Source organism: Conger conger, chromosome 15, assembly GCF_963514075.1.
Source record: "Conger conger chromosome 15, fConCon1.1, whole genome shotgun sequence".
In the NCBI taxonomy this organism is placed as follows: domain Eukaryota; kingdom Metazoa; phylum Chordata; class Actinopteri; order Anguilliformes; family Congridae; genus Conger; species Conger conger.
In genome coordinates this window covers 18,810,091-18,826,047 of record NC_083774.1, presented here as the reverse complement: position 1 = coordinate 18,826,047, position 15,957 = coordinate 18,810,091, and the positions used below count along the sequence as shown (strand labels likewise).

At 40.0% G+C, this 15,957-nt stretch overlaps 1 protein-coding gene across 3 annotated transcripts in view; it reads left to right on the top strand.

Annotated features, from left to right (window-relative positions):
• Nucleotides 1–15,957, top strand: part of LOC133111367 (phosphorylase b kinase regulatory subunit beta-like) — a 59,344-nt gene that overhangs the window by 9,865 nt on the left and 33,522 nt on the right. For all 3 annotated transcript variants that reach the window (XM_061221649.1, XM_061221648.1, XM_061221647.1), the window contains 4 exons: nucleotides 6,431–6,538; nucleotides 7,130–7,210; nucleotides 9,344–9,459; nucleotides 13,242–13,305. In XM_061221649.1, the coding sequence (XP_061077633.1) occupies nucleotides 6,431–6,538; nucleotides 7,130–7,210; nucleotides 9,344–9,459; nucleotides 13,242–13,305 (369 nt within the window). The remainder of the gene's footprint in view (nucleotides 1–6,430; nucleotides 6,539–7,129; nucleotides 7,211–9,343; nucleotides 9,460–13,241; nucleotides 13,306–15,957) is intronic.

Genomic DNA, 15,957 nt, shown 5'->3' with positions numbered 1-15,957 from the left:
GGCTATTAGAAAATGTTGGGTTTGAAACTTAGTAGTAAAATCTTAATACCATTTATTTATTACATTTCTTGAATTTTAATAGTTGTGTGTGAAGACCGATGGGTAGATTCATAAAAAAAGATTGAGCAGCTATGGATACTATCCTCACCTGATCCACAAAAGTAGGCATAAGAATCAACTAGCCATGCAGGCACATTCAAATAGTTTGTGAACCCAGGTCACTAGTACAATAATATGTATTTTTTAGTTTCAGAATAGGACATTTCAGCCATCAGATCAGCGTTCATTTTGTATTCTGAGTGAGGCATTGACACCTAACCCCCAAATGTTCCTGATGAGCTGGTCGGTGCCTTGCATGGCAGCCAATCGCCGTTGGTGTGTGAGTGTGTCTATGAATGGGTGAATGAGAAGCATCAATTGTACAGTGCTTTGGATAAAGGCGCTATATAAATGCCAACCATTTACCATTTACCATCTGACGCTTTTATCCAAAGAGACTTACAGTTGATTAGACTAAGGAGAGAATGCTCCTGGAGCAATGTGGGGTTAAGGGCCTTGCTCAAGGGCCCAACAGCTGTGCGGATCTTATCATGGCTACAACGGAGAGTGCACCACCAACTTTGCCTGTCCCAGTCTTGTACCTTAACCATGAGGCTACAGGCTGTCATAAATATTTGTCTCCGTGTAATGAAATGGCCTCCTTAAATTATATTGGAAAGAAAATCGCGGGCCTAAGTTCATTGTCATCTTTGACGTCAAACGATTCTAGTGCGCCTCTAATGATTAATAATGTCTGTCTCTGTCAACCTCAGGAGGAATACACTTGTAAGGAAGATGAAGTTTCTTGCACGACAGCGGAGACTTCCTCTTGCAGCTATGACAGTTGCTGTGGTCACTGACAAGTTTACATATTGCATTCCATTTAAATAAAAGCCCGCATCCATGACATCTTTAAATACCCATGCTTATTGCAAGTGGCAATTTGGGTTCTTTGTGAGTCAAACAGGCTCTTTATTGAGCACCATTTCCGTAAAAAAATGTGAAATAGAAATCTATGCAGATAACACAGTTAAAATATGCAATTCTGTTCCTCTGGCAGTGCAGTTTTACGTGCTTTCTATCCACTGTGTTTGCTTTGTGAATCCCAAGTTCATTTTAACTGAGGGCTGGGCCAGTGTGGGCTTTTTTTGCATTCATTCCTTTTTTCATGGTGCGATTTTCAATCACTATGGTAACGAGATACACTCACCGAGCACTATTAGGTGAATGTAACATTTTTACTTTATTACACCTACTTATTGATGTGATTATCTAATCAGCCAATTGTGTGGCAGTGGTGCAATGAATGCAATCATGTAGATACGGGTCAGGAGCTTCAGGTAATGTTCACATCAACCACCAGAATGGGGAAAAAATGTGACTTTGGAAAGATTGTTAGCGGCAGACAGGATATTCTGGGATTTTCACACACACTAGTCTCTAGAGTTTGCAAATAATGGTGCAAAAAACAAGAAGAAAATCCAGTGAGCAGCAGTCCTGCAGACAGAAACATCTTGTTAATGAGAGACGTCAGAGGAGAATGGCCAAACTTGTCAAAGCTGACAGGAAAGTGACAATAACTTAAATAACCACACATTACAACGGTGGTATGCAGAAGAGCGTCTCTGAACTCACAACGTATCGTAACTAAAGTGGATAGGCTAATAAATACTTAATGTATACTTAAAGTACTTAGTGCTCAATGGGTGTATGCCATTTGAAAGCGTTAAAACTCATGGTTATATTTGTATAACCTATTTTAAGATACCATCGCTTTAGCGACAACAGTTCCTTATTTTGAATCATGTGGGTGGAAAAGCAAGCGTGGGGGGACCTCACCTTCTCTGCAGAGACTACAAGAAATAAGGTCATGTCAGTGTCATTTTCACAGCAAATGCGAGTCCAGGGAATCAAATGCATAATAGTTTATAATTCTAAAAATGTGATAACTCAGAGAAACCTTAATAGAATGTCATGGATATGGGATATGATATGATATTGAAGTAAGCCTGTTTAAATAAATTTGTTACAAATTTTTCCCATTTTCCCCCAATTTGGTAGTCAGTTGTACCCTATCTATTCCAATTATTTGCGTTAGCTGGGGATGCACCACTTACGACCCTGAACCTTGGTGGCCCGGAGAGATCTGGTGATCCAGAGTGCGACACGCCTTCTTAAAGGAGCACTGTTGTATGCAGCGATCCTACTAACCCCTGTCGAATCCCTCCCTCGGACTGGCGAGCCAATTATACTCCAAGTGAGCCAGCAAAACACGGCTTTGGCAGGACCAGGACATGAACCCCAGTCCTCCGTGTACCACTGTAACGAACTGATGCCAGCATCAAGGTCCGTTACTTTAGCCATGCACCACCGCGCCTCGTGATGGCTGTTTCTAAGCACATCAGCCACAGCCACAATAATCTGTATCTGCTCAAAATAGCTTCCACTTTTACTGTGTTTGAGCTTCTATAACTTTTTTTATTCATATTTAGAGTAATTCTGACTCTTGGAAAACAATCCCAAAAGGGTTACCTTTCAGAGACCAGGATTATGCCCGCAGTGAAAGCGGTTAAAGAATAGTAACCGTTTGATTTTGGGTAAGTAATTTTCAAGCTTGTGTTAAGAAAATGGGCGATACTTGGAGGTGATTTTTTTGTGGGGTAAAAATATATGGGCTGGACTGCGCTGTAGCAGCAAGGAGGTCCTAGGTTCGAATCCCCGTCGGCCGGGACCTCTCTGTACGGAGTTTGCATATTCTCCCCGTGTCTGCGTGGGTTTCCTCCGGGTACTCCGGTTTCCTCCCACAGTCCAAAGACATGCAGGTTAGGCTGATTGGAGAGTCTAAATTGCCCTGTAGGTATGAGTGTGTGAGTGAATGGTGTGTGTGCCCTGCGATGGACTGGCGACCTGTCCAGGGTGTATTCCTGCCTTTCGCCCAATGTATGCTAGGATAGGCTCCAGCCCCCCTGCGACCCTGTTAAGGATAAGCAGGTTAGGATAATGGATGGATGGATGGATGTGCTGTAGCATAGCTCTGCTCTCCCACACAGTGCGTTATTAATTAGCTGTGGTGTTAAATGGAAGCGCATCGGAGGTAATGTGCTGTGACAAATGGCTGGACCCGTGTCCACTGGGAGGCACACAGGCGGAGCTGAGATGGCTTGGTGTTTTGCCAGAATGTTCTCCAGCCTGTAATTTGCTTGTGCAGATGTGTAAGATTGAGATAGTGAGTCTGTTGCTATTAGAGCAGACATTGTTGCTGTGATGATGTGTTGATTCTAGAGTTTATGCTTTAGTAACAGTTACAGGGATCGTTTTTTGTTCCTACACCACAAGCTGGTTCCAAATACTACTGGTCCTACTACAATGAAAGCTGGTTCATTTAGCATCCCTTTTAGGGATTCTTGCAGAATGGACAACTTGTGTTCTGAACAGCGTTGTTAGTTCTGCCTGGTTTACATGGTTGCTTGGGTTTGTGGATGTGGTGTGTTGTCTTCCTTTTCTTTTTTCTTTCTGTTGTTTCCTTTTTTCCTCAGATAAACCATGCTCAACTGAAAACAAAAATGTGATAGATTTCTTTGTTTTGTATTCTGATGAATCCACAACTTTGTACTTTGTGTGCTCTTCAGAGACCATATCTAGGCTAGATGGATTATTTTGTCACTAGGGAAAATATGGAAGCATCAGTCTTCAGTCTGATGCTGCGCTCAATATAATTTATCTTCGCCCTCTCTTTCCTGAAGGCAACCGTTCTAACAACCTACCTCAACAGTCCTGCTTTTTATTCTGTTCTTTAATTAAGTCTTTTTTTTGGCTTAAAGTTGCTCTGTTTAATTTACTCATGACCTCACAGGCCTAATTTAGGGTCTTTCATGTGTTGTTAATTATAAAGTGCTAAAGAAGAACAAGCTGTTTTAATGTGCACACCGTGCTGAGAGGCTATCAGAAGAGCATGTGATGAAGAGCAAGGGGACGGCGGTGGAACAGAGTCTGCACATTTTCCTGACAGGAATTGAATGCTCCTTATAAATATCAGGCAGAAAAACAAACGCACTGTTAAGTGCGATGATTAATGAGAGCATTGTGTGTTCATTCCAGGAAGGGAACTCCAGACATTAGGGGTATCACACTGTCCTTCCCTCCCCCCTCCCTCTCCCCTGCACAAACACACACACCCACGCACCCACGCACCCATGCACACATAGACACACACACACACACACACACACACACCCATGTACTCATAGCCACACACACACCCACACCCATGCACACACAGTCACACAGCCATATACACACACACACTCATCCATGCACAAACAGCCACATACACACACACACACACCCACACACACACACATAGCCACATACACACACACACCCACGCACACACAGCCATATACACACACACACATACTCACCCATCCACACACAGCCACACACACACACTCACCCATGCACACACACACACACACACACACACACACACCCACGCACACGCACACATAGCCACATACACACACACACATTCCCAGCTCAGACTCGGACACTTAATTTGTGCTTAATTTGTTAGAACTGCTTATCCTGCAATTTTCTCCTTACATCTACAATATACAGTATACATTAATACATATTTGTCTTCCCAGAAATTAGACATCATCCTGTACATCAAATATTTTTCACAAAAGAGTGTCTTGAAAAATCAACAACATAGATAGTTGCACTTGCATTTTAGTTTACGAATGCATTGCATTTCTTCATATGCAGGGCCTCATACCTTACATGTTCAGTTGCATAAAGCAGTTTTTATATTGGAATTACAGTATTTATTTCCAACCTTCACAAGGCTGAGAATGATCAATTATATTATTTTCTCCACTGCACCAGTTTCCTAGACAACAGTGCAATTTTTGTCTTAGTATGGTCTCCATTTTTGAGTGCAATAGAGAAAGCACTCATTGTGCAAGCTCATATTCTCAGAAACAGAAAGAGAAAAATATACATTGAATAATTCTGCATTTCCAAAAAAATATGTTTTCCATTACATTCAATCTGAAAAAACGGATAAAGCACTCCTCTAAAATAATTTAACACAACCATATATTTACACTGTGAGCACAATTTGTTTCCTTGTGATATTTGTTGTGTTCAGTGGATGTGTGCAAATAGAGTGTTTTTTTTTTTAAGAAACAAAAGAGGAAATCATTTCTCTCTATGAAGGCTGATCTTCTTTCTCCACGACACGCGTAATGAGGGATTCCCCGTAGACACGCGCGCGCTGGTTGTTTTGTTTAATACTGAAGCCAGAAGAGATTCACAAATGTGTGAAACGCTATGCCCAGAAGCACTACAAGTCTCTGAGCCCCAGCCCTGCGCTCAGCCTGACTCCCAGCCCTCTTGTTATGCAGTTAGCAGACAGGCTAATAGTTAAGCACAGTGTGAATCTGGGACAGAAGGGCAGATGCATTGACCTGATGAATTACCAAGACTGGGCCAAAAAAACGAAAAAGTAGGCCACGTATTTATAACATCCTGCTAACGCTTTGCACAGATTTGCCCAGTGATGCACTTTGTGTAGTAAGCAGGCCGGCACGTTTCATAGTTAAATTACAGTAATGTGCTATGCAACACATGTAAGCTCTTTCTACCTTGGAGGGATCCTTATATGCCAGTTTGTGTGCATAGAACAGGAAATGTGGAGAATGTTATGTGGCATTCCAGTGAACATGTCTTTCCGTGCAGTCTCTTACTCCCAAGTTGTGACAGAGAACAGCAATGTTAACCTGTTTCTTTTTCACTCATACACATACACATTTACACGCAAGTAAATGTTATAACTTAACATATGTAAATGTAAATGGCATAATTATTATGACATTCACACAGATAATACAGATACATTCTCATACTCACAATCTCTCACTCTCATACTCACGCATACTCTCTCTCACTCATACTCTCACTCTCTCACTCATACTCTCTCATACTCTCACTCACTCATACTCACTCATACTCTCACTCATACTCATACTCTCTCACTCATACTCTCACTCATACTCTCACTCTCATAATCACTCATACTCACTCACTCTCTCATACTCATACACTCTCACTCTCATACTCTCTCATACACTCTCATTCATACTCACTCATACTCTCTCACTCTCATACTCACTCATACACTCTCACTCTCATACTCACTCATACTCTCTCACTCTCACTCTCATACTCACTCATACACTCTCACTCTCATACTCATACTCACTCACTCTCATACTCACTCATTCTCTCTCTCTCTCTCACTCTCATACTCACTCATACACTCTCACTCTCATACTCACTCATACTCTCTCACTCATACTCACTCACTGATACTCGCTCTCTTTCTAAGGTGGAGCAGTTTAAGCAGGACCCCAGTCCATTGAAATGCCTGCATTCAGTATTCGATGTTCACACAGGGGATGAGGTACACACCTATGAGGACTACAGTCACCTCCAGGTAATAACGCTACTCAATTTGAATGAAATGTGGAGGCGAATTTCAGGAATTGGTTTCAGATTTGATGATGTTATTTTAATGCATTTATTTCACCAGATTTAGTTGAGAATTGACTTGTGCCAATAGCTCTAAAGGGAAATGTTATATTGCATGTTTTATTACCGTCACCTGCTGTTTTATCACAACTGCTGCACTTATTTCTGTTTTGTAGTTCTTGTAGTCCTTGTGGGAGTTCTTCCAATTTGAATGTAATGAGTGTGTTTATGTCATGGCAGCATTATCAGCCACCTGCGGAAAAGAAGAAAATGACATTTGCATTCTCTATTGTGTTATTATGATGGTCTTAAATATGCAACCCCTGGATGGTTAATTGCAGATTGGTGTTTGCTCGTTCTGCACGGTTTCCTGTTTTGGAGCCTTCATGTACAGATTATAATTTAGTCCTCTAACGTGTGATAATTCAGACACTCCTTGCACCAGTAATTTAGCATCCACTGGGAGGACCCTGTAGATGCTTCTAGAATCTCAGTGGCTATAAGGGTCTTCCTTAGCTCAAAGACCTGACACCTTCCTCTCTCTCTCGCCCTGCAGATTGATGCGGTCTCCCTCTTCCTGCTCTACCTCGTGGAGATGATCTCTTCTGGCCTTCAGATCATCTACAACACAGATGAGGTAAAAGCGGATCACATGACCCTGCATAGGCCACACTCAAGCTGGAATCAGCATATCTGTGCCTTTACATATTCAGTTATGCAACGGAACTATAGATAAACAATATTCTTTTTTTACAGTTTTATTCTGTGATAGAAACACTGATGTGGAATAATAGCCTTCTGAAATGTGTTCTCATGCATGTTTATTTGCCTTGGGTTTTTAAGCTTATCTGTAAAACCATGTAATAGGAAATCCTGTTATTAAACAGTAACAGTAAATTTCCATAGATGGTCCGGGGGCATATATTTATTTTGTTTACTGAGACAACAGTTAATGAATCTTGCCAGCTATTTTTCCCCAATGACAAGTTATTCTTCTGTGGTGCCTGTGTGGCTTTTCTGGCATAGTGATTACTAGAAAAGCATCCTTCATTTGCATTTTAAAACCCTGCTTATTGGACTGCCTAACACAATTAAAGAGCATGAACATGACAATGTTTATCCTTTTATTAACGTAAGCCATAACAAATGGGCAGGAAATAGGAGTCATTATTTGTGTTATTTCCGCCCACCGTCTCCTTATCTCATTACCCCAGCTGTGGCACTTTGGTAAAAAGTTTAATCTTTCCTACCCCCTCCATGGATTTATTTGTGAACCAACAGTGAGGGAAAATCACCTCTCCACACACCTGGGAGACTCGCCTCTCACAGTGTAACGCTGACGGATGATTCCGGTTGGGTCACACTTCACAGTGCATTGAAAGTGGGCAAAAAGGACTGTCTCTGAGCTGTTATGTATTCTATCTCCTGTAAACTGACTCTCGCAACCTACCCAGACACAGAGAGGACAACAAAAACCATGGTATCACCGAGGGCAGGGGTGTCAAACTGAATTCCCAGGGTGCCGCAGTGTCTGTAGTGTTTTTGTGGTTTCCTTTCAATCAGCTGTCAATTAAAGCCTTGAGAACAAGGTGTGTCGGTTATTTAGTCAGTCAGTGACTTAAATGAACCGCGGGTGACAGGAACGACCTGAAAACCAGCTGACACTGCGGCCCTCCAGGACTGGAGTTTGACACGTGGTCGAGGGCCATTAGCAGTGTTTAAGGCATGGTAAAGTGGCTGGTGTTATTCATCTACCCCAAAATGAGCCCAGCTGCCTCCTCTCCTCCTCCTCTCCACCCCAGCTGAACACACTCGTGGGCTGTTTCTCCATGTTAGATTAAACACACTGTCTCTCATCTTTCCCTTGATGCTCACCAATTTGCTCATCCGCAGAGCATGAGTGCTTAGTGTTCAAATGCAGCGTACTTTATCCTACCGTATACGGTTAGATCTCCTTTTCTCCTGTATGTGCACTGCAAAAAGGCTGCACAAATGAACTAAGGCAAAGCAGGAGGATGAAATGTTGGCATTTCTCTGGTTTCCTTGGTTGCTTTTCTTTTAATTTATTGGGACATGCAGGATAAGACTACTTATCCAAGTCAGGAGACACCATTACATTGCATTGTGTGAAATGAGCTGTTTGATTCTCTGGGAAACGGTTTATTTGCACATTTTATAAGAGTTGATATTACTTGCAGTTAATGCTGATTAGCAGTACATAATACACATGTTGAAAATGTGTGGATTATCTGTGATATACAGTTCCTGATTTCTAAACTAAAACCTATTTGTTATAAAAATGTGGATATTTCACAAATATTGTGACAATTAATTCAGACATTTTTGTGTAAGTGAAAGTAAATCCAAAAGCACCCAAATTATGTGTGCACATGCATGTGGGTATATACCTGTCTTCCGTCAAGAAACGGTAAAATTACATACATTTCCAAATCTTCTCCATCATTGTTTTGTTATTGTTATTGAATTTCATATGTTGCTGTTTATACCTGGTCCTGTCTGCCATGACTTGTATAAACTGTGCTGTAGTTCTTGCTTTTTGAATTCATACAGTATATAGGTAACTAAAGATCAGTTACGAACCTCTGATTATGTATGTACCTATTATGTATGGTAAACTGATTGGTCCAAGTCAGGCAACATGAACAGAGTAGTGTGTGTATTATAAAGTTATTTGGATTGGTAAAGAGAGGCAGGGCATCACTTCACTTGAACACGAGAAACTGAAGACATTTTCTCTTTTTGTTCGAAGGTGTCGTTCATACAGAACCTGGTCTTCTGCGTGGAGAGGGCATACAGAGTGCCTGACTTTGGCATGTGGGAAAGAGGGAGCAAATATAATAACGGGAGCACTGAGCTGCATTCGAGGTAATAAGGTTATTGCCGATGGTGATGAAGATGATGATGATGATGATTATTATTCGTATTATTCTTATTATTATGATTATGATTATTATTATTATCATTATGCTTATTATTAGTAGTATTATTTGTAGGTTATGTCATTAAGGCTCACAGTGCATGAGCAAACTGATATATACTATTTGGAATCTGAAAGGACATGCATTTTTATTTTTATTTTTTAAATGAACCATAAGTAATGTGGAGGACATAACGCAAGTGAGATACAATAATACAAATATGTGCATAGCAAATAGCAAAAAAATGGATGGAAGGAAGGGGAGGGGAGGGAGGAGGTCCTTAAAGGGCCATGTTGAGGATTTTCTTCTGCATTATGGTGGATCGATTCGGCAAATGGTCGCATATGATTGGCAGGCTATGAGAGAGGCCACTATCTGGGAGTGACAGACAGGAAAGTCAATGTCGGGAGTGATATTCTTCCAGGGCGACGTCATTCAGAGCACACAGGACGGATCGGAGAGACGCTGGGATTTAAGGGCGCTCTTCGAGACTGATCTTTTTTAGAGAATGTATCGATGTCCAGTCGTTTGAACAGTGGCTCTACCTTATCCTCCACGTCGGGCGCATAATGATTTTCCTTCACCTGAAGCTCTGCGCTCTCTCTGAAAACCTTGCATTTCTGAGAGCGTTTCATCTTGGCAGCATCTTGGCACAGCCTCTCTGTTGGAAGGGAAGAGAAGCATTGCAGTGTCTGAGTGGCATGCCATGATGTGAGCTCAAGATTCTCTTATATCACCTTTACAGCTGACAGAAATCACTGTGAACTCTGACCCTTACTTTAACATGGCTAAACAACAAAGAATATTGCCTTTCAAAATAAAATGCATTGCATTCTGTTGTGACCAAAGGTTAAGGTTGTTTTTCAGTGTTTTTATCTATATTTTTATTTGACAGATATGAAGTCTAGGTAATCTGATTTAAAATAAGAATATATGTGAAACAGAAACAGCCTACATTAAAGTAAGCAATGTTACAATTCCAATGCAAGAGCATTAGTAATGTAAGCACTTAATGTTTAGTCCCACTGCCAACCAACAAAAAAATAAAATGCCTGGCAGTCTCTAGCCTGCGTTCTATATCTGTGTCAGTTCACAAATGGCAAAATAATGATACTCAGGTCTGGCAATAAAAGTAAATGAGAACATGCAAGTATCCTGATTAAAAGAGATAAAAGAGAGAGTTTTCATTATAAGGTGAAAGTTAAATGCACAATTTGATTTATGGGAAGTAGTGACATGAGTATTTTTATTCATATTAAAAGTGTTAAAAGCTGTAATAATTGCATTTCAGAGAGAATGCGGGAGGTGAATGCAATACTCCACATAAGTGACCCTGCCAAGAGTTTTATATACCTGCAGAGCTACTAGAATAGAGTTTGAGAACCTTTAGTTAATTTCACAGTTCTCAATGCATGCATCTTAAAATCATCAAGGATAGCACAGAATGTCACTTATTTCCACTGTGGTCCATCTGAGCGCATGAAACGCACAGCATATTTACTTCAATAAATTGCCTCTTTATTACACAGTAAACAGCAATACAGTACTGAGAAATATATACATTGTAGCAGCCTCCTCTTCCTCTGCTGCCTGTCCTCCCGTTCTGGATGCAGTCATGCAAGAGAAACAACCTTACCCATCAAGAGTTAGCCCAGGAAAAGTAGGATTAGAGCTGTTGACAGGTGATAGTCAGCCAAGGAGGCCAGCCCCACAATGCTCTATGGCTGCAGGTTTCTCCTGCCCTGTCTCCACACTATAACGGATCATAAAGGTGCATTTTTTATCTAGACTTAAATATTGACTCTGCGTGTCACTCCCTTCTAAATTTGTGAAGGGTGTTCCACAGTAGTGGAGCTCTGCAGGAGCAAGCTCTACTGTCCATCAGGCTTTGGGGTATTCCTGTGACTACTACATAGCCTGCATCTTGAGAATGAAGTCACCTTGTGGGCTTATAGGGAAGACACATTTTAGTTATGTTGCCTGGCACAAGCCCATGCAAAGCTTTAAAAATCAGAAGCGCCTTCTTTAAATCTATCCTACACTTAATCAGTAGCCAGCGAAGCGATGCTAGCTCTGAGATAATATGCTCATACTTCTTGCTTCTCATCCAGATTTGTGCGGCAGTATTATGAACAAGCTGGAGATTTTTCAGCGAGGTATTAGGGCAGCCAGATAGGGCATTACAGTAGTCTGGCCTAGATGTGACACATGCATTAATCGATTTATCTGCATTAAGTAATGATAAGAAATGTTGTTTTAGCTATCTTCTGTAATGGAGACCCACACTGGATATGTTTTTATGTGTGGAGTTGGATTTAGGTAGTCTTTCAGTGGCATAACTGATGCAACTAAACAACCATCAAAATGTAGAATAAGTGTTGACGGATTCTGACCTAAAACCAAGAGCAACAGCCAAACCTTAATATCTGCAATAGCCACTGACAGAGAAAGTGGTAATGCTTCACCAGGTTTCAGTTAAATGTATATGTGTATTGTCCACAAATCAAGAGGATTCTATACAATGTATCTGAATTAAATCACCAGGACGCATTTTACACCATGGGAAAAGATACTGGTCCTAGCACTGATCCTTGTGGAATATCATATTTCACCTCTGAGTAGATGGACACTTCTCTTACAGTCTGCTCACAATATTAAATTGGTTAGAACCTTTTGTGCAGTCTCACAGCAGGGTCTAACTTGTGACTGTAATATTTCATATGGTTCCAGCTAAGGTTGGTTTTAAGAGCTTTCTCTAATAATTTTGATTTTTAAAAATCTAATTTGAGATAGTGATAGTTTTCCACATTGTCAGATTTGTGATATGTTTTTAAAATAATGGCTAAATAACCATTTTTAAATCTGGGTCTGGGACATACCCTGTTACTCTGATGTGTTAATTATTTTTTAGTATGTGCTGTCCACTGATTGAGCTGACAGATAGTCGGTTAGTTAGAGGGCTAGTTTAGACAGCTCATCCATATCAGTGGTTGTAAACATTTGGCATATCTTCTAAGTGCTGGGCTGTTCTTGGCAGGAGTGATGCCTGGAGAAATTTTGGAGATCTGTTCTCTAATAGCTTCAATCTTCTGATTACAAAAAATCATTAAATCATTGCTATTTTAATCAGAGGGATAAATGGATCATTCTAATGATTGTTTTTTTAGTCAATTTATCCACAGTTCTAAACTTTTGGGTTTTTGGGGGGGTTATTTTGTTCACTTCAGTTCAGTTTCGTGCTGGGACTTTCTTTGCTGGGACCCCCTCCCAGGCTCAAAGTCTATTTTGTCAGCCTTTTCTTTACTGGAGACTCTGGGAGCATATTTATAAACCATGGAATGAATTAATCACCCATAATAATGTATAGTTCCATTTTAAGGGTTGGTTGCCTGTACAACCATAATAAAGAAATGATCAGATAATACAGGGCTATGTAGTGTGACAGCAAAATTCACAACATACTAGATACAATGGCATTACACTAGGTCAGGTATGGCTACAGTAGTGAGTAGACATATTCTGTACAAAACCCAGCAGTCAGTAATAGACTTTTTTTCCTTATGGAGTTGGATGCAATTCAATTTGATAAATTAGTTGCTTTTAGAAGGTAATATCGTATGTTGAATGAAGTAGTCCATGACTCTACAATTGTAGCTCAAACGGGAAGTTACTTACAGTCTGGTAATTGCAGCATTTAAGATGACTATTGCTTTTTCTTCTCCCCAACAGTTCTGTCGGGCTTGCCAAAGCAGCACTTGAAGCTATCAATGGATTCAACCTGTTTGGAAACCAGGTAGGTACTTGCCCTACTTCCGCATTCATATTTCATGTCTGAAGCACTCTCATTCTTATTCTAATCACCATGGTGATTGTTCTGAAGGTGACAGATGACTATGAGCAAAAAAACCTCACAGACCCTGAGAAGGCCACTTAGTTCCTGTTTTTGGGCAGACACTTAAAGGCACAATAGGTAATTTCGTACTCCTAACGGTCAAGAGAGGAATTGCAACAACAAACAACCTCACACCACAACACTGTTTAAGCTTCCCACAGTCTATAAATACAATACATAATATATGGCTTTACTATACAGATCAGTGCTCTCGTGAACTGTTTTGGAAAGCTGTTAGTGACAAACGCAACAGAGCCTGCCGTCTTTTTGTGGTGTTTTCATGAGAAAAGGTGACTTTATGAAATTTTTACTTTGGTGTGCTACACAACACTATTCATATTTTTTGTCTTTTTGCAGTTTTCAGTTTAGCTAACCAAATATATTGTGACCAAGCAAGTTTGGCTACGTAACTAGCTGGCTATATAACTAAGATATGATAGTCCACCATAAACGATGCAACTGTTACTTACAGTTTCAGAGAAATAAAGGTTTAGCTAAACAAGGATGATTGAACACGTAAAGAGATAAAAGGAATGTGTAGCTGCCCAAATTAGACTCCAGACAATGATCACTGAAACTGTATACTATTTCTTATACAGTTAGAAAACAATACCAGTTCGCTATCAGTAACAACAAGCAAATGAGCTATTACTAGTTAGCTTCCCGAATTTAAAAATATCCACCTGAAGCACAAGGCTTGTGCAATTGCTTCTATGTTCGTATTGCCTATATTTTATCGTAAGTGGATATTTGTAAATTCGTAAAGCTAAATAGAACTAATTTGCTTGTTGCTCCCAATAACAAACTGGTATGGTTTTATAATTAGATATTTAGTCTTCACTTGGATAATTAGCAATAGTATACAGAGTTTCAGCGATCACTTTTCTGGAGTGCAATTTCTGCAGCTACACAAACAATCAGAATAAGCCCCCACGGCATTGGCTGTGGCAATTTTCAACCAATAAGCTTGAATTGCTGCACAGCTGTACAATGTATTGATACAGAGTGACAGCTCGACAAATGTACACTTTGAAACCTGAATTTAAGGACTATAAACACAGGCAGAGGGTGAGTCAACATGTCAGTGAGCCTTTTTCAATGATAGGGAGGGAAGGGAATGGTCTTGTAATGTTTTAACACAATAATCTTACCTATTGTACCTTTAATCTTACTGTACATGTTGTGGAATTTACTCAAGAAGGTAATTTTGCGAATATAAAATGGGAAAAGAACAAACATTAATGACTTCATTTGTTTTGATCCTACATTGTCATGTCATTTGATTAGACATACTATTGCTAACAATTTGGGAATTATTTTGCCATTTTTTAAAATAAGGACGTGTGTAAACTATTAAATCTGTTTGTGGTGCATAAAATACTTTGGACTGAAAACTGAATTATGATACTGTTCCTTTATTTGTTAATGGGAGGTCTGTGTTTTTGCTGTAAGGACTCCATTTCTGTGACTCAGATGGGTTTATTAATGAGCTATTCCTGGCTTAATTTCCTGAGTGACTTTTACTCCACTCCATTCGAGAGCGGAAGGGAATCACTGTGAAGTGTGGAAGGCACACACAAGGCTCACTCCACAGGGTCCGACGCAAGTCACAGCTGATTTCATTACAGCCCAAACTCCTGCCGTATGCAAATTACTGTGAACAAAAAATTATATCCGCTGACACATTTGTCTAGGTTGAATAACTAGGTCAACAAATATGAATCTATAAATAAAACATATGTTACTGGTGAACTGTACTTCAACATTAGACAAAATTCAACTATGTAATTCTGAAATTACTTCATGGAAAACACTGCTTAAACAGCAGTATAGTAAAATGGGTAGGGAGCCTAAAGGATGCAGGTTTTATTCCCGTGTAGGACACTCTTGTAACCTTGAGAAAGGTACTTGAATAAATGCAAAAGGTTGTCTAAATCACTCTGGACTAGAGTGTCTGCTAAATGTCAGTCATGTAATGTATAACAAAATGGATATTACAAAATGAGTTGTTTCAATCCTGGATGCCAGTTGGCTGAGACCACAGTACGGTGATTGTAAATCTGATACAGTAATCAGTTTGTAAAAAGTATCATGCTGCACACAAACTTACAAATAATATTAGAAAATAATATTGTGTCATCATTGAATTGTTTCTATATGTTGCACCTAGCTATCTACCTTTGATTGTATTGCCAGCTTGTCCCATGTATCAGGAAGGTGCAATTAATATGTCAAAGCAAGCCCAGTATCATGACCATTAATAACCAGGAAAGCGGTGTTACTGCGTGGGAGTGAATGCCTTTAAGACACCAGCACCGTCATATCATAAAACAGCTGCTCATTGACAACTGATGGAACAGTATTAGAATTGCTAATCATTATGGGTTGGCATTTCTGACAGTTTTTGTGTGATATTGCAGTTGATTAATTCCCTACTCTCCTGTTCTGGAATGTATGACGATAGCAAGGCTGAGTGTTAAAAAAATAAAGCCGCTGTAATAAAATTCTGCAGCAAAATATAACTCTTATATTGTTGTTTTATCCTGCTGTATA